Below are 17,102 nucleotides of genomic sequence, written 5' to 3'. Positions count from 1 at the left end.
CAAAGGGGGATGTACCACGTACATACACACACACACACATCCCTTCAGAATTGTTGGCTGCTGGTTCTTTCGCCTTTGTTAACTTTGTCTTGTCAAACTTTGCATTTTGCCTGTTAAGGAGGATCGTCTAATAACATAATCCAGCCGCAAAGACAAGTGATCCAGATCAAATACAAGAACACGAACATAGTCGACGACAATCGCCAACTCGAGATATCACATCATCCTCCCCAACCAACGTCCACCCTTTACTTCAGGTCGCATCCGCTCCCCCGCATTCTCGCTCGACAATTGCCGCCACCGATACTACACCCGCTACCACAACTCCAATTACTGAGTCACCTGCATTGCCATTGGGCTCTTCAAAGCAATCGCCAACAAACACCGCTCAACTTGCCTCGAGGGCCACCGAAGCCCGGGCAAGTACTTCTTCAAACATGATATTCTCGGATATTTACAAGAGCCCGCGATCACCCATCGCTAAGCTCCGTCACCACTCGGTCCAGTTACCGACACCGCTGCCAACCAATACACCAGATTGGTACGGCGAGGAACACGCAGACCTTCTCAGCAAGGACAAGGTGAAGCAGAAGGAAGCTGTGAAGAGGTATCTCGACGTCAAAGTCAAGAACGATTGGGAGTTCCCATGGCCTTCTCGCGTTGTCGAGCCCCCACTACTTGAGGGTGACGTCGCTGTTGTCGACACTGCATCTGAAACACCTGATGCAATTGAGGCTGTCACCAGTCTCGATGTCACAGAACCGACAAAGTCAATTCAAGATGAGACGCACGGGGATGATGGCTACCAAGTCGATGACCCCGAGTCATCAGATAACGAAGACGACAGCGATGCCGAGTCCACCTACAGTACTGTCTCTGAAGATTTAGTCAACTTTCGCACACGTCTAGACTGGGCCTCAGATCTTTCTGATGATGAGGATGAGCCTGGCCCTTCGCGATCACCTTTCCGCTTTGACAACCCCGACAATGTGGGCTCCACTGTCCAAGCTGTGGTCCAGGGCAAGCGCGCCAAGCGAAGGAGAGCAGTTCGCAAGGAAATGGAATGGAACGAAGGGCTCGCCTGTTTCGAAGCGCGGCGAAATGCATGGACGGGCGCACGAACTGTTCGCGTTCGGGCCAAGCCTGCAACGCCCCTGCTGTGTCACCACTATCTCCCCGTCGATTCTTCTTCCGTCGCTCCATGTCAACATCTCCTCCTGCCTCGACAATCGCGTCTACTTTACCACCGCAAGTCAGTGATGCGTCAGACAACTCGTCACTCGCGAGAAGCGACGAGCTTCGCAATGCTCGATCTAAAGACACCACGCCGTCGACACCTCCCGACAGCCGAAATTATCCTGTTGAGGTCCTGCTTCCTCTCCCCCCGCCTCTCCTACCTCCCAATAACCCTCTGCGTGCATCCATCACACCTTCTGTATATCTCAGTCTCTACGACAAGGTCATCATTCACAGCCTTCAGCCCTCGTGCCCTATTAATTTGTCCGATATGCTTCGAGCTTGCGTTACTGGCTGGAAGCGAGATGGCGAGTGGCCTCCCCGACCGACAATGGCTCCCGCTCCTGTCGCCAAGAAGAAGAAACCCAAGAAGCCCTCAAACCCCTCAGAGAACGCGGGCAGTACTGTACGCCGCATGAGCTTTGGTCTGCTGGGTCGTGACAAGGACGATTCGACAAGTGGCAAGGGCATTCGCCGCAGCCTTGTTAGAGCTCTCGGCATTGGAGAAGGGACAGAGACCCCTAAATGAGGCTATCTCGTTATGAATTCATGATTATGATTAAAACCCGGAGGATTATCATTGCGGTTGATGCATGGCGCTTATATATGGGCTCTCGCTTTCTGGCTTGGTATACCATGTAGGGAAGGAAATGTGTTATGTATTCTGGTCTAGTTCTCTTTATTTTATGTTTTCTGCCATGACCTGGTCATGCTGGTATAGGGAGTTTCGGGGCATGGGTTTGTCTCCATATCGGAGTCTCTTGGAGCAGCTGAGAGGAAGCATGCATTTTGATACGTCTTGATCCCAGCATTGCGGCCATGCTAATTTACTTTGCTATAACTGTATTCTTTAACTTGGCATTGCTTTTTCCCTGTTGCTCACTGAGCCTAGTGACAGTGTCATTATCTTGGTGCTGTCGTGATGTAATAGACTGTGATAGTTTAGGGTTGACGCCATAGTTCGTTGGAAGAGTATCACATGCCGTCAGCAGAATTGAGTTTCGATTGTCTTGACAGAGTTTCAACGGCATCTCTGTAGACTGTCACTGTAAGACCTAACATGACGGCTCGTTCCGTATGTGTCATGTGAGTTGCGCACCCTGTCGATCACGCATCATCGGGGCAGCTGCATATTGACTTTGAAGTGTTGAGAAGTCTTTGGCAGATTGAGATTGTTCCTATGAGTCTAGTTCTGCAAAGCACATGTAGCAAGAGGCCAGCGGAACGTGAAGACGCTGATTTGATGGGCTGGTATTGTTCGACTGTACTGCACTGAAACTTGGATATCAAAACTTGATCTTTTGATGGTAGGATCAGAGGCTGATATAAAGAGTGGGTCGCCTCTGGACTTGGGTAGAATTGCACAAGGCCTGAGTAGGTTGATATATTCCTTATGGCCACTTTAGTTCGTCCAGTTTGGCCCAGTTATGAATATATCGAAAGAGTATTAACGTGCTTGGCAACTCCAAGCCTATCCAAGGATAAAATGTTGGAAGGATAGTAGCGTTTAGTCTTTGTCGGAGCCCGGAATGGGATTGGTTTACACAAAGAAACATTATTGGTGAGTATCTATGTCAAAGAATAGCAACAAGCGAGACTCGTGTCTGTGGAAGAGTAAACTTCTCGGCGGGAGCATAGATGTGAAAAGACATCCCAACATTACTCTCCTAATTCTGTGTCACTGAATGGTATGAGCATGCTGAGAGAGTTACACAGAAGATGTCTCGCTGTATTTGATGTCTGATTGGCAACAACATTTCTTTCGATGGCCATGCCTATCATTCTCTTTGACTATCCCAAGAGTGATATTACTAGGTCTTGACCTTACTAGTATGTACTCAGCCCCTTTGATAAGATAGCGCTGTGATACAGGTGTTCAACTCGAATGTGAAGAGTATTTCAACGGAGAGTCTGCATCTTTCAGGTTTCGGCTTTCTTCAGCACTTCCTTGCTTCTTTGTCAAATCTTATGTATTTCAAGCCCAAGTACATACACTCCAGGTTTCAGTGACCGCCTTCCATGAAGTATGTCATCTCTGCCTCGAAAGACACTTGAATTTGACTCAAGACTACCTAAAGTTTTGAAAATAACGTCAAGGTTAACATCAGCACCACGAAGTTTGACGGATTACAACCATATTAGAATGTACATCTTATGGTCCAGAGATTATCCAGCAGTGTCTGATAATGATTTGGCGTACGTAGGATATATCTTGAATATGTCAATACGCTCAAGTAGCTTTCAGTCTTATATTTCAAGAAAGTGGAAAAGGAAGTCGGATCTTTTACCCTTGGTTGCCTCCTTCTCGGCAGTCCAAACTTAATCTGGCCGTTGGCTCTTAAGAACCCGATGAGTGGCCAGTGCAGCCTTTCTTTCCCTCCTCGGCTTCCTTCTTATCTCGAATCATCTGAGGCGCATTGAATATGCCTCTACCATGCCCAGCTCGTCTACGGGTTGAGGCTCAACGGAGATCACACTATCAACAACAAGAACTGGCGTAATTGGTTTAGTGGTAAAATTCTCCGTTGCCATTCGAGCAGCGTCGGGGAGCCCTGGGTTCGATTCCCAGATTACGCATTTCTTTTGCCGGTCTTACTTCTTTTTACTCTTCATCTCGTTGATTCTGAGACCTTTAATTGCTTAGGGCAAGCTAATGTGAAACGAGATGGTAAGCTTGTAGTTTATCTCTGTTTTTGCACCATGTGCAAGGTGGTTAACCTAGACCGTTCGGGCACTCCATCATAGCCCTAACGGTAAATCTTCACATAGCTCCCGCATCAGAAGTCCTGAGAGTAAATATCAAAGAATCAGGAGCTCGCGACTGTTTCAGTTTAGTACTTACTCGTATGAACTTGCTTGTGACTGTGCATACCTATATTGCTGATGACCTCTGGGCCTGACACAAGTCATAATGATCCAGACATGTCATAACAACTGGCGTGCTTCTCTGACAGTGTATATAATGACATCGTGTTTCTTTCTCTATTTTGTACTGTATGCTAAGCGTATTCTGGCACGTTGAGCTCAACATGACTTTGCTGAGCTTTATTGCATTGGTCGAACTCACTGCTTGTGACGACACTTGGTAAATTTCCAGTTGATGCTAATAAAACTCAAATGCCATCGTACGAGATAGGGACTGTTGAATATTGTAAGTCTCCAAGTGTCTTGTTCAGGCTGCACAGATCAGATAAGTTTGGTGATAGTGGACTAGCATGATTTCTTGGGATGAAATAAACAAAGCAACATGCACTTGTTTATTGCGAACTCCCAGAGGAAAAGCCAAGGGAGTCTATAAGGCACATGATAAGTGTTGATTCTGGTTCTGCACCCACATCCTGACTATATCCTCAATATAGATGGAATGGCCCCCGTCGTGGCTCGCCGGTCAAGTATACCATGTACAATGCCTTGTCGGACCGTCCGGGACAGGATCTTATCATGCCGGTCTCCAATATCCCCTCGAAGTTAATTATCTTGCTTGGAATGTTTGAACAAGAGACCTCCATAAGTAGCCGATATCTATCATTGGCTCTAGAGTCTATCCTTGGACAGTAAATCATCTGGCTTTTCAAGATCTTAGGAACAACGACCTCGTCATGATAACCGCCATGCCACGTCACTCAGTTTACAGCATGCGAGATTAATTAGTGAGTGCAACTTAGAGCTTGCATTATCCTATTCTTTCTTGTTCTCGAAGTTTGAACTAAAGATGATCGATATAAGCTATTAATCTGTCTCACAATTGCCTTGCCATGAAAAAGCTTATATCAGCAAAATTTGAAATAGTTGAATATTAAAAATTTGACTCATGTAAATTATAGGCGAGCAAGGTTGAATCTGAGCGTGAGTGTAGTTCAAGAGGTGATGATTAGTGCGCCATCACAGGACCTAGCTCTGAAGACCACAGGCGTCCATGATCTGGATAAATAAATGCCCTTTTGACTCGTAGTGGCTATTGCTTCCAGCTTGTTACCCCCGCTCATGACATCCTTGTCTCAATCGTTGCAGTGCTACAACCTTCACCCATCATGACAGGGCATTGGAGGGTGCTCACATCAGAAGCGCCTGATTAGAACTACAAACTGGTTCAAAAACAAGAAACTGAAACTCATTATTATACCAGAAGATCACAATTGATGATATCTTCTCGAATCGTTGTGCCCCATACGTGTCCTTTCTCGCCTCCTACGGATGGCACTTGGGAGAAGTATCATCAAACGCTATAGCAAGTCCTCAGTTAAGGATTGAGCAAATAGAGAAGCAAGAGCTAATGCGGCTAAGATGCATTAACAAACAATGGCGCCTTGTGCTTGGATTGGGTAAAATTCTCACCTCCTCATGAGATGTCCATGTGTAGCAACCACTGGAGGATCATGACAGTTGACATCGGACGTAAAAGACTGAAGTACCAACCGACGAACTTCAGGCTTAGAACCCAATCCAATACACCGAAGCTAGTTACTGATTTCAGCACTGGATTTGAGCCTCCCCCACCTTTAATCTCTACCTCATGATGTAGGGTTAGGACCCCCTGTGAGAAGTGTGAACCGGTGTATACAGCAATAAGGACAATGATACTCCCGAGTGAACTACATTCTTTCCTAGCAATATTTGAGGAATCAATTTCGGTGGGCTACAAAAACAGCAACTCATCTTTTCGATGAAATTTACGGAGTAGTTGTCATGAGCGACATGATGCGGGACCAAGACACCATCATTTGTTCATCGGAAGAGGTAGGCTGCCACATGGCAGGACTCCAGGCAACTTAATCAATCAAGCGAAAGAATACGGAGCCTCAGCAGAGAATGTCTCTTCCCTTGAAACAAGGAGGTCTTTTCGTTTGGTATGACTGTCAACGACTATGCGCCAATTAGCAATTGAGTTTAGACAAGTCCCATGTCCATGGCGCATTATTAAGCATAATAGTTCCACCATCAGGCGGTTGGAAAGTCATGTTGACTTATACATATAGCCATATGGGACCGGATCGGTATTGTAACTAGATTGGGAGCTTGTGTTGGGGCTGAAGCCTGCCGCACTGCGAATGACCGACTGTGAGGCGTTCAGTAGGTTCTTTGGTCACAAGGCTTTCGCCAGGCTCCTCCTAGTTTTGTTCTTTCTGGGCTGAAGATAATGAACCCCAACGTGGCATTGAGCTTCCAGTTCTTAATGTGACGCAGAACCAAAAGTGACCGAATCACCCAGGTTGGTGGCATTGATGGCGACCATTAGACCGTTCAACTTTCTAACGATTTATGCTTCTTTGTCAAGTCTGGGGACTATATCACACTGACCCTTGAATGCTCTCTTGCGTCCCGCTTACCTAGTTCAGTACTCGCTCTGGGATGTCCGGAAAGTGGATGGAACTTCACGAGTGTCCAGATTGATCAGATAAAAATTTTTCCTCTCTTAGCCGATCTCGGGTTGGGGTGTGGACGTAGAAAGTTCCGGCTTTAGCCCTGCGCAACTGATGAGGGGCAACTCATCTTATCTGATCATCAGATTAGATACTTGGCGCAAAAAAAGCCGCTAGAAAAAAAACTTGGTCTCGCGCCGGCCTGGGCTTGATGGATCAAGCGCAGGGTTAGGGCGATGAAATAGCACAGTAGTACTGACGCGATGAAGTAATGCAAGTGGCTACAAAAGGTGCGTGGACGGCGTAGGAACTGAACAGAAGCTCCGTCAGGACGGAACCATCCCCACGGTCCCGGTTCTTTGTCGCTCGAGACCGTGCCCTTGGAAACATGGATGAGGGAAGACACAAGGTTGCAGTTGACCAATTTGACACGAGCGTAGAAGCTCGATCAAGAATCCTGGATGATCAGTCTACCAAACTTCGGACGACTTCGCCAATGGATGATGGCGAGCGATGATGCAACTGGCGATGTCTAGTGTGAGACGGCGTCCATCTGTACACCACCAAAACCTCATAAAAATTGCCGCACCAGTTCGGCCCTGGTACAATTCCGCATTGCTTGGCTCCTTATACACGCACTTGATTCCGTAATTGGCGTCAACCCCATCCAGGAGCATGGGCCTGAACGGAGTACGGCACTGATGGTGGGGCAGGACATCATGGTGGGTTAATACGGACGGAAGTACACGTTGATAGCGTCTGTTCGAGCTTGAGCATGCATATTATTGCAAGGGAGAACCCTTGATCGGCATCCACTGCTGTTTTTTCTCGAGGACTGCTTTCTTTACAGACTTCGTCGTGTTTCTCCAAAGTTCCCAAGTGATTTTTCAGTTCCAAACTTCATCCACACTCATCATGGCGACCGAAGCGACGAATACACCTTCCACGCCGTCGCGGCAACAACAGAAGCTCTCTGTCCTTGAGGGCCCTGTCGATCCTCCACTGGTTGATTTGACGTTGGGTGAGCTTCTTGAGCTTCAGACATACCAACATGGCAACCAAGAATGTCTGGTGATTCCCTGGACAGGCGCCCGCTGGACATACAATGAGCTCAGCCAACAAAGCTCATCTCTGGCGCAATCGTTATTGGACATGGGCATTGGAGTTGGCGATCGTGTTGCCATTATGGCAGGTAACTGTGAACAATATGCGGCTGTCTTCTTCGCGGTGGCTAAAATCGGTGCTATCCTTGTCATCCTGAATAACACATACACACCAACTGAAGCGATGTATGGGTTGAAGTTTTCTGACAGCAAGATTTTCTTCACAACGCCAAGAATCGGACGGCTTGACCAGACGCAGCTGCTACAGCAGCTTGAGAATAAGAAGACAGCCCCCATGGTCGTAATGCTGAGAGGAGACGAGTCTGGTAAACACCAGACCTATGACGAATTGGTGAATGCTGGTCGCAGGCGAAACCACCAAAGACTGTATCAAGCCATGACCAAGGTGCTTCCTCATCAAGTGGTCAACCTTCAATTCACAAGCGGAACGACCGGATTGCCCAAAGCTGCGATGCTCACCCACCAGTAAGTGATCCATGAATTCCTCTGAGCAGTGTGTTAGCTTGGTGCGGACTGTCGACTTTTCGAACTCTAAGCTGACGAGTTTATAGCAACCTGGTAAATAATTCACGCTTTATTGGTGATCGCATGCGGCTTGGTCCTGCGGATATTTTGTGCTGCCCTCCACCGCTGTTCCATTGCTTTGGCTTGGTGCTCGGTCTTCTTGCTGTTGTCACTCACGGCGGTAAAATCGTGTATCCGGCGGAGGTTTTCGATATCGACGCAACGCTCAAGGCTATTTCTGATGAACAATGCACTGCCGTTCACGGTGTTCCAGCAATGTTTGATTCGCTCCTTCAGGCAAAGTGGCCCGAGAACTTCAACTGCGACAACCTGCGTACTGGTATCATCGCTGGTGCACCCGTTCCTCGATACCTTATGGAGCTCCTGGTAAACCGTTTCGGAATGACAGAGTTCACCAGCAGTTACGGCTTGACGGAGGCTTCCCCAACGTGCTTCAATGCCTTCACTGACGATTCCATTGATACACGATTGACGACTGTCGGTACTTTGATGCCTCATGCAAAGGCCAAGATTGTGGACCGTGATGGCAACATTGTACCTGTCGGTGAGCGTGGTGAACTCTGCATTGGCGGTTATCAGCTACAGGCTGGTTACTGGAACAACTCAGAGAAGACCAACGAGACTATGATCCGCGACGCTGCTGGCGTCCTCTGGCTGCATACCGGCGATGAAGCTGTTTTTGACGAAAATGGGTACTGTTCGATTACTGGGCGCTTTAAGGATATCATCATCAGAGGTGAGTTAAGAACATCAGTCTTGGCAGTACGGAATGATTGACTGACCCCGCTTCAACAGGTGGAGAGAACATTTACCCGCTCGAAATTGAGGAGCGTCTGATGGATCATCCTGCTATAACACGTGCTATTGTCGTCGGCCTCAAGAATAAGCATTATGGTGAAGTCGTAGGCGCGTTTGTTGAGTTGGCTGAAGGCCACCAAAAGCCCCAATTCGAGGAGATCAAGGACTGGTGTCGCAAGAGGCTTGGTGGTCATAAATCGCCTGCCCACGTCTTCTGGCTGGGTGATGGCGATGTTCCGGCAACGGTTCCTCTGACAGGAAGTGGTAAAGTGCGTAAGTTTGAGATGGCCAAGCTGGGTGATGAGCTTCTCCGAAAGCAGGAAGTAACTGCGAAGCTGTAGTGTGGAGTGGAGTGGACAGGACTGATTGAGTTCAAGCGATGGATTAGATATGCATATTTTGAAGCGTGATAACTTGAATTTTGGAAGATAAAAGTTTAGAACCGAGAGAAAGTTGAGGAAAGGCTATTATAGATATGAATGGAAAGTAGCTGGTCAGACACCCAACACCTGCCGTTTTGTTTCTTGGCAGTCCCCAGTATGCACGCAACAATCCAACCTTACAAGCTGGAAAGTCACGAGTGAGACACAGCTCTTTCTATCACAAGCATAATTTGAGGATATCTAAAAACCTGTGATCCAAACATGAACTTTTTATTGCTGTCCCGAATATCTCAAACCAGTACCTATCTACCTGTATTTACTATAAATCTATTGTGACCCTCATATCCTGTTCGACACTCACAGCTTAGGCACAAGACCAAGCTTTGTACCAGCAACAACCTTCTCATTGTCTGCTAGTGGGCACAGTTGGAAGAAGCGCTCTCGTGACGATCTGACGAAAGCGCTGCGCTGATGTGGCAGATCGACAAGTTTGTCTAGACCCGAGCCATGAACGAAGTCATACATAACAATAGTTGTGTTGGTCTCCTGAGACTCCCCAACAACATACATAGTGCGCGGATCATCGAGATAGAGGTAGTGCATCAAGCTGCTCCACCACGCCGACACACGGTGTGGCCCGCGGAATCGCACGTCACCTACAAGGGAATGTCGACCGCGGTCGAAGTCACCAGCGTTGAAGTAACCACCCAGTCGATCCTCCTATTAAACGAAATCGTCAGAAAAGTAGCAGAAAGAAAGACATACATGAACATACCTTGGCCCAATAGACCTCAAAATATGCAAAGTGGATATCATCCCACTTGGCTAGAAGCGCAATCACATGCGGATCACCATGCACCTCGCGCAAATACTCCTGGTGTTGCTCCAAAGTTCCCGTCTGGCTCCATCCCTGGGAAACACGAGGATCATTCTGCCATTCATGAAATAGACGTACGTGCTCGGTATCATTATAGTCAACTGACACCATGGAGAAGGTCTCGTTAAGATGAGGAATCCATCGGCTGTAAACAACAGCCCCAGGTGCGGGCTTAGCTGGTCTGACTGGGTGCCATGACTGCTGAACTCTCTCGGGATCATCAGGATCTCCGGCGACTGTGATGGTCGTTGTATTGTGTAAAGGAGTCAAAGGGAATGATCCAAGAGGTGCTGAGGCGGGCAGAGATGAAGGCGATTCTTCTGGGCACCAAACAGGTCGAGGTCCAAATGGTGATCCAGCGCCTTGCCAGAAGGTACTTCGCAAGAGGAGGACGAGGCTCTCGTCAGTCTTGTTGGAGGGTTGGCGCTTCTCTCGGCCCTTGAGAGGGTGATCAATGGCAAGCAACACTGCTGTGAGTTGTTGGCCCAGAATAGCGGCCCCAGCTCCATGTAGCTCCAGTCGATATGATTCCACGGATGTTCTCAAAGTGAACAGAGCATATGCAAGCAGCCAGACTTGACCCAAGCTTGGCGCCTCGGGGCCAGCCCAATAAACGGTGACACATGGTGAACGGCGTGCCCGAGCCCAAGGACTGTTGTTGGATTGAGGTGGAAGCTCGCTTGACTTCAGATCAATTGGGTCTGAGAAAACGAAGCCATCGTTGTAAAGACCAAAGGGCAAACGCTTGTCAGACCCAGGAGCTTTCTGGACAATTGTATAGGCTGGCGCATTCGTGTCAGGTTGTGCCGAGACTTTTTCGATCGCAAACTCGGTCTGGTAGGGATGAGGAAGCTTGACGACAATTTCTCCAGCCTTGAGGGCTGAGAATGTTCCTTGTGGCGCTGACATTGTTCAAACGGGTTGAGTATTAAAGATTGGACATTAGCGAGAAGGATTGGAAAAGGATGAAAAAGTTCGACACACTCAAGAAGCTATTCACACCAGGATACCAAGCTGCATAAGTGGGAGAAGGTATCCATGCCGGTCCTCCACTTCGGAATAAGCTTGACACCTTGGGACAGCATTCTGCATGGATGGTGTACCCATCAATTCCGCAACTTTCCAGGCCATTGCACAACTTTCTCGGCTCTGGTGCAATGAGAGACTAGTGGTATTTTCGAGGCGACGTCAAGAACGCGGAAATGGACTTAACTTGCCAAGCCGTATGGCAGCCAGATCCCGAAGATCCCCTACTGTGAGTTGTGCAAACCAACTCTGCTCAGGGTCAAGATTACCGTGTGGGTCAGAGCGGATCTGATAACTCAAGACTAGCCACCCCTGACGCCCGATTTTTTTCTTTCTGCCTGCACACCCCCCTCCTCTTTATCCGGTCCTCGGAGCTGTCTATTCCCAGGATCAGGGTCTAGGTATTGCCGACTTTGACCGCTTGGAAAGGCCAGCAGGATCTGATAAACCGCTCAACCACGCTAAAGGTTCTGCAGGCTCACCAATTAATCCCTGGGGGGGGGGGGGGGGGGTGCCGGCTTCATGATCTTTGTAAACGTCAATTCCAAAAATTTTGATGAAGAAAATGGCCTGATGAATGCCTCGAGGCCGAGTGTACCTGGAACCTCTGTTCCGGGGACATTGTCTGGTCTCAGCGGTCTAAGGCACGCATGCTTAACCCTTAGCAGTGCATCGATATTGCAGCCCCCACGTCTGCGAAGAGTCAAGCACATGGGGCAGTTTTCCTACCATTTGCGTGGTGTATGCTTAAGTTACGTAACTTTGCGAACAGCCATGAGCACGAAAAAGACACAAGGACATAAGACATGTAAGTTACGGGTTCTCAAATCTGCCGATATGTGTAATTAGTGATGGAGGGGTCCATGGCGTCAGTTACATGTCGATCGCCGCTCACCTGTCAACTTGGCCGATACTTTGACTTTCTAGCATGCACGTTAAGACTGGTTGGTAACCCGGTAGCCAGGTACGAGGAAACCATGCACGGACAAACAGACAATTGAGCGATGGGATGTCCGATTCAATCTTATCAATCAAATCTGATCTGAATCGCTCGTACGCAAGACCCTCTTCACTGCAAGATGGAAGATGATCATGTCTGAGACATGAATGCTTATTCCCGATGATCAGCTGTTAATCACATGCGATCACTGATCTTTTTCATCCGGAGTAGCGATGAACATGGGTATAACGAATCCTTGGTTAGAACTGTCGATCTCGTTTGTCTTCTCCCCTTTTCGTTCACATTCTTGGTGTTTCTTGGGCGAAGGTAACCCCAGACACCATACTCGGAATACGGCACTGGATGAGCTGTATAAAGCGATTCATGACGTGTATATTCTGAACCTTAATGGCTACTAAATACCATAGTCTTAATTGCAGAGGCCGATGGGTCTGAACTTTAGTGTTTTTGTTTCTACCACGTGGACCAAGACTTCGAATAATGCTTGGCTTTGGCTTTTTCTAAGTCTAACAAGGTCTTAAGGCACTACTTTTGTTATTTCAGCTGCTCTTCAAACCAACATAGGTAACTAGCTAGTCATAAACCTTGAAAGTCTGATTGCCGATGATTAGATGAAAGTAGTGTACGAGAACTATGTTGATGGCATAATTCGAACCCACGATGTGATATACAAACTGTGAAGTACATTGTATCTGACATAGGTGGTCCTTCGCAGATCGCTCTCTTGTCTCAAGGCATCTCAAAACTCGCAATGTATTCACACTTGGAATACAAAATATTTACTCATCCGTGTGAGTTTATGCGCTAGAATTGTCCATGCTAGTCTGATATAGCGGTGTTGAGACCTACGGCAGCCCAAGTCTATCATAGCTTGAATGGAAACTCCGGCTTCCTCAATGCTCATTGTTTATTATGAACTTGCCACTTGCATGTGTGCTTTCCCGGCTCATCGTTTACTGTCGTGATTTTCGAGGATTCTAGGCTTAGGACTTGAGTTCTATCCCATGCGTCCTCTGCATGTATCATGCCATTAGTTTATGCTGTCCGTAAATAGAACAAGCTTTCTAAACAAACAAACTTTTCAATGAATCTTCGGTAATTTGTACATTCCTAACCCTGATGGATTGTCTCCTGTCCTGCCTGTAGATTGGCGTGAGTCTGGATGTTGTAGAGGAGACCCGAACAAGTAGCATATCCACCGCAAGGATATGTCTTTGGCTCGAGGGCTGGAATATGACGGTTCGGGACTTGCAAACGATTCTTTTATTCCAAACGCATCCTAGGTCCAGTGACCAAGTTTTACCCTATTAGTACGCATATTAATTATATTGCAATGTACAGATCCGTGGCCTTTAATGAAGCATGGGTGCTGTTGTCACGCAGAATCATGATCGCTAGATGTGCTGTCAATCTAATACAACCTACTCTTATCGTCATTTTGTTGTACATTTTCGCCAAGAGGTATTGATGTGTTTATTGCTTCCGCACTTCTACGGATCGCCTTTCTCGAAGAGGTCGGAACGGAGAGAAATGTCGAGTAACTTTAGTTGCCTTACAAGAATGCGAAACCCTTCTCATACAGAACTATTATATGTCTAAGGGTCTAGAATATGTACAACTATCTAAATTAACATGTTACGGTTCATAAAGTTCCGCTGGTTGTGAGAACTGCAGTCTTGGCCCTTCCTCTTGTCTCCGCGCCTGTCAAGAGAACCTGAGGGTGAAGGATGTAAGCGAGTCAAGGAAAGCATTGGATATATGAAGTTGAAATCGTGAATATCAACTAACATGCTAAATGAAGACGAAGATAAAGTCGTTTCATGACAACGGCTTCGATAATCATCACTTCAGTGTCCCATTGGGGTCAATCTCATGCTACATGGATCCAGTCATCCGTGAACATGTATAAGATTGGAATAGTTTCCCACTCTATAAACATAGGATAAGAGCTTAAACTCGTATAATAGGTATCAATAAGAAGTAAATAGTACACCCAGGACAACGCAAGGCTGTCGATCATCCTCAGTAGTATGTCTAAAAGATTATATCCCGAACGCCAGTCACTAAGATCGTTTCACATTAAGCCTTAGCCTCGTCAGTCTTGCGGCCACCGAGCTGCATGTAGTTCCAGCAAACTATCAACTCATGTCAGTCATCTTAAGAAACATATCTAAGCCCCGTTTAACTTACTCGTCCAACCAAGATCATCTCGGAAGCAAGACTGAGCAACTTCCTCGCCATAAACAGTGCCTGTGTCAGGGCTCGATGCTACAGCCTTCTTTCCAACTGCGAGTCCAATCACAGGAGGGTAGACCACAAGCTCCTTGAACTCTGGGGTGTGGCCTGCTCGTTGGCTGAGGATGCTTTGATGAATGTTCTGTGCTACGTAGTGGCCGTGATGCATGGCACCGCCACATCGCTTGATACCGGGCCAGTTGGTGATATCGCCAGCAGCATAGTGTGACTCGGCGTTGGGTGTGCCATCCTGGAACTGCAGGCTATGCGCGAGTCAGCAACTTGGGATTCCAAGTCAGAAGACAATCTACTTACTTGGGCTTGATCTTGACAAGACCGTCCGCATCGAGGGCAGAGGTCGGCAAGTATGTTGAGGTTGGAACACTCCTGGAAATGGCCATGATTACCTCGCTTGCGAACATCTTATGGCCGTTGGTGAACTCAATCTCATACTTCTCACTTCCGTCAGTCGTCTCGACCTTGTTGTTGGCAGCTAGACGGTGGCTCATGAGAACCTCAACACCAGCCTCACGGAGTAACTGAAGAGCCACATCCTTGGTCTCATCAGGAAGACCTTCTGAAGAAAGGAGCTTGTCACGAGAGTGGATGAGAGTCACCTTGAGGTGAGGCTTGACCATTTTCAGTTCTGCAGCCATCTCAATACCAACAGCGCCTCCACCAACGACCATGACGCCGTGCTTAGCATTATGGACAGAGGTGATGTGGTTCTCGGCTTCAAGGAGATATTGCTTTCGTGTCTTGGACTGAGGCACGACGGGCCAGACGCGGCGCAGACCGGTAGCGGAGACGAGGTAGTCGTACTCAAGGGTGCTCTTCTCCTTGGTGAGGTGAGCAGAGATGGTAGCTTTCTTGGTTGCAGGGTCGACACTGGTGACGGAGCCTTGGATGATGTTGATGCTGGGGTCCTTGAGGCCAGGGATATCAGAGTACTTGACCCAGTTCTTCTTGGAGAAGTTAGAATCAGCAAGAGCCAAAGGGGATCCGATCAAATGGTCTGCGATACTGTCAGGGTCCGGCACTTATCATATCGCTTAGCCCAGCTGAACTGTGGAGTACTTACAGTAGCCATCCCTCTCATCGACAATAGTGATATCGACGTTGAAGCGAGGAAGATCAGGATGGTGGATGTATGGCTCAGAGTTCATGCGGGGAGAGTATCCTTGGCTCAGATCAAGCAAGTTGACAGCAGCAGATAGACCACCGTAGCAACCTCCAAGGATGAGAACGCGCACGGCGTTGGATGATTCGGGGAGTGAACCCATTGTAGCAAAGGCCTTGGAGTGGGATGTAGGACGATTTTGACGTCGAAACACGAGATGTGACGCTAAAACAACAGATCTTACTTGGATCTGAGGCCGAGGCAAGGCGAGGGTTGTATGCAAGGAACTTGAAGTAAAGAAACGTATGGCCTGAGATAGAGTCGCGTGTGGGACTCTGAGTAGTTGTCCTGAGAACCTGGCCGACACTCGGGCAATCAACATGAGCTGAATGATGGAGTACTTTGAGTATGAAGATGGGGGGGATGAGAGAAGAAATAGTTGAAGCAGTCAAGGGAAGAAGAGGTGAGAGAATATACGTAGATGAAGGCCCGGGAATAAACGACAGCACCCGTTGAGGACTACCAGTGACGCAAGGCGGTATGGCATCTGATACGAGGAGGAATACACTGTATCCGTACTCGGTTTAAAGGCGCAAGAGAGACTTCAATATCGGACCAAGACCGGCTCCGGCCCCGGCTTCAAACAAGGGACCTTTCATCTCTCGGCTGGAGCCTGCATGGCCCTGTTTCTCCATCGTAATTCCCAAGAATCTTTGAGCAGTCTCACAGTGAGATTGAGGAACGGGAACGGATCAGAGCATGACCAGTAAGACAAGAAAAAGCAGCGGGGCACTCTCCATGATCACGGTGTTGGTGTTAGTGCAAGGAACTTTTTTGTTTGTGGATGTGGAGTTAAAGTTATCAGATCCGTCCTAGACAGCCAGCCACCACAAGCGACGGAATATCGTGAACTCCACTGAAGCCTGAGCACCCTGGACAAGAGAGAAAATTATCAGATCCGACGGATATCCGTTCTCCGCTGACTCATCCAGGAACACGCAGTCTCGAGGCACAATTCCACTACTCGTGATGAATTGTACAGTGTGAAGACCGTTATCTGATCGATCTTTGGAGTAATGATTTTGACGATCTCTAGACTAATGGACTTATTACGCAAATCCTCTTTCGTTGTGCAATCCTTTCAAGAAATTCCAATGTAGAGTTTATTCGATTTGCTTCTGTATGTTGAGATAGCAAGGATGTGTTATGAGAAGAGTGGATGTTGTGAGTTATTTATATAGCGACCAACCTTAGCAATAGATGTAACATATATTCTCAACTCCTTAACAATAGACATTTTAATGCGCTTAAGCTACGATGTTCTTGAAACCGAACAATTATTCTTACTGTGTCTTCTGCGTCTGTCGATCTTGGTGTGCTATCAGTTCGGAAATCCGATGGAGGGAATCAACTCAAGGCCGATCAGGTAACTCAGTCTAGTCAGTCCCAATGCTAGG

General features: G+C 47.6%; 4 protein-coding genes and 1 non-coding gene across 11 annotated transcripts in view; 3 read left to right on the top strand and 2 right to left on the bottom strand.

The window, feature by feature from the left end:
* Positions 1–2,346, top strand: part of FOXG_13906 (uncharacterized protein) — a 4,065-nt gene extending 1,719 nt beyond the window's left edge. For 2 of the 3 annotated variants that reach the window (XM_018393958.1, XM_018393959.1), the window contains exon 2: positions 145–2,346. In XM_018393958.1, the coding sequence (XP_018253335.1) occupies positions 145–1,655 (1,511 nt within the window). In that variant the 3' untranslated portion in view covers positions 1,656–2,346. The remainder of the gene's footprint in view (positions 1–144) is intronic. The other variant, XM_018393960.1, reaches the window with a different exon arrangement.
* A 1,385-nt stretch (positions 2,347–3,731) lies between these two features.
* Positions 3,732–3,813, top strand: FOXG_21290. Its single transcript has one exon. It is a non-coding gene; the product is annotated as a tRNA-Gly (tRNA).
* Positions 3,814–6,666: 2,853 nt separating this feature from the next.
* FOXG_13905 (long-chain acyl-CoA synthetase) lies at positions 6,667–9,679 on the top strand. Of its 2 annotated transcripts, XM_018393956.1 has the most exons (3): positions 6,667–8,185; positions 8,272–8,981; positions 9,041–9,679. In XM_018393956.1, exons 1-3 carry the CDS (start codon positions 7,512–7,514, stop codon positions 9,382–9,384), a joined length of 1,728 nt encoding a protein of 575 aa, XP_018253333.1. In that variant the 5' UTR covers positions 6,667–7,511; the 3' UTR covers positions 9,385–9,679. The 2 variants fall into 2 exon arrangements, with proteins under 2 accessions (XP_018253333.1, XP_018253334.1); XM_018393957.1 differs by having other exon boundaries at positions 8,272–9,679.
* Positions 6,667–11,567, bottom strand: FOXG_13904 (uncharacterized protein). Of its 3 annotated transcripts, none has more exons than XM_018393954.1 (3): positions 10,202–11,567; positions 9,028–10,146; positions 6,775–8,958 (listed from the first exon to the last, which is right to left on the bottom strand). In XM_018393954.1, the coding sequence occupies exons 1-2, from the start codon at positions 11,210–11,212 to the stop codon at positions 9,784–9,786; spliced, it is 1,374 nt and encodes a 457-aa protein (XP_018253331.1). In that variant the 5' UTR covers positions 11,213–11,567; the 3' UTR covers positions 6,775–8,958; positions 9,028–9,783. The 3 variants fall into 3 exon arrangements, with proteins under 3 accessions (XP_018253330.1, XP_018253331.1, XP_018253332.1); XM_018393955.1 differs by having other exon boundaries at positions 7,302–8,805; positions 8,864–10,146; XM_018393953.1 differs by having other exon boundaries at positions 6,667–10,146.
* A 2,461-nt stretch (positions 11,568–14,028) lies between these two features.
* On the bottom strand, positions 14,029–16,552 carry FOXG_13903 (uncharacterized protein). Of its 2 annotated transcripts, XM_018393951.1 has the most exons (4): positions 15,607–16,552; positions 14,841–15,540; positions 14,481–14,788; positions 14,029–14,425 (listed from the first exon to the last, which is right to left on the bottom strand). In XM_018393951.1, exons 1-4 carry the CDS (start codon positions 16,025–16,027, stop codon positions 14,370–14,372), a joined length of 1,485 nt encoding a protein of 494 aa, XP_018253328.1. In that variant the 5' UTR covers positions 16,028–16,552; the 3' UTR covers positions 14,029–14,369. The 2 variants fall into 2 exon arrangements, with proteins under 2 accessions (XP_018253328.1, XP_018253329.1); XM_018393952.1 differs by having other exon boundaries at positions 14,080–14,788.
* Between the last annotated feature and the right edge of the window lie 550 nt (positions 16,553–17,102).

This window comes from Fusarium oxysporum, chromosome 10 (genome assembly GCF_000149955.1).
Source record: "Fusarium oxysporum f. sp. lycopersici 4287 chromosome 10, whole genome shotgun sequence".
NCBI lineage: Eukaryota > Fungi > Ascomycota > Sordariomycetes > Hypocreales > Nectriaceae > Fusarium > Fusarium oxysporum.
The sequence above is the reverse complement of the archived record's forward strand: the minus strand, read 5'-3'. Positions and strand labels throughout refer to the sequence as shown.

Excerpts from the sequence above, each read along its gene's own strand:
- FOXG_13904 (XM_018393953.1), bottom strand. The coding sequence starts at position 11,212 with ATGTCAGCGCCACAAGGAACATTCTCAGCCCTCAAGGCTGGAGAAATT. Across the intron at positions 10,147-10,201 it reads TTGAGGTCTATTGGGCCAAG|GAGGATCGACTGGGTGGTTA; the intron begins GTATGTTCATGT and ends TTCGTTTAATAG.
- FOXG_13903 (XM_018393951.1), bottom strand. The coding sequence starts at position 16,027 with ATGTTGATTGCCCGAGTGTCGGCCAGGTTCTCAGGACAACTACTCAGA. Across the intron at positions 15,541-15,606 it reads CGATGAGAGGGATGGCTACT|ACCATTTGATCGGATCCCCT; the intron begins GTAAGTACTCCA and ends ACAGTATCGCAG. Across the intron at positions 14,426-14,480 it reads AGATGATCTTGGTTGGACGA|TTTGCTGGAACTACATGCAG; the intron begins GTAAGTTAAACG and ends ATGAGTTGATAG.
- FOXG_13905 (XM_018393956.1), top strand. The coding sequence starts at position 7,512 with ATGGCGACCGAAGCGACGAATACACCTTCCACGCCGTCGCGGCAACAA. Across the intron at positions 8,186-8,271 it reads GCTGCGATGCTCACCCACCA|CAACCTGGTAAATAATTCAC; the intron begins GTAAGTGATCCA and ends ACGAGTTTATAG. Across the intron at positions 8,982-9,040 it reads TAAGGATATCATCATCAGAG|GTGGAGAGAACATTTACCCG; the intron begins GTGAGTTAAGAA and ends CCGCTTCAACAG.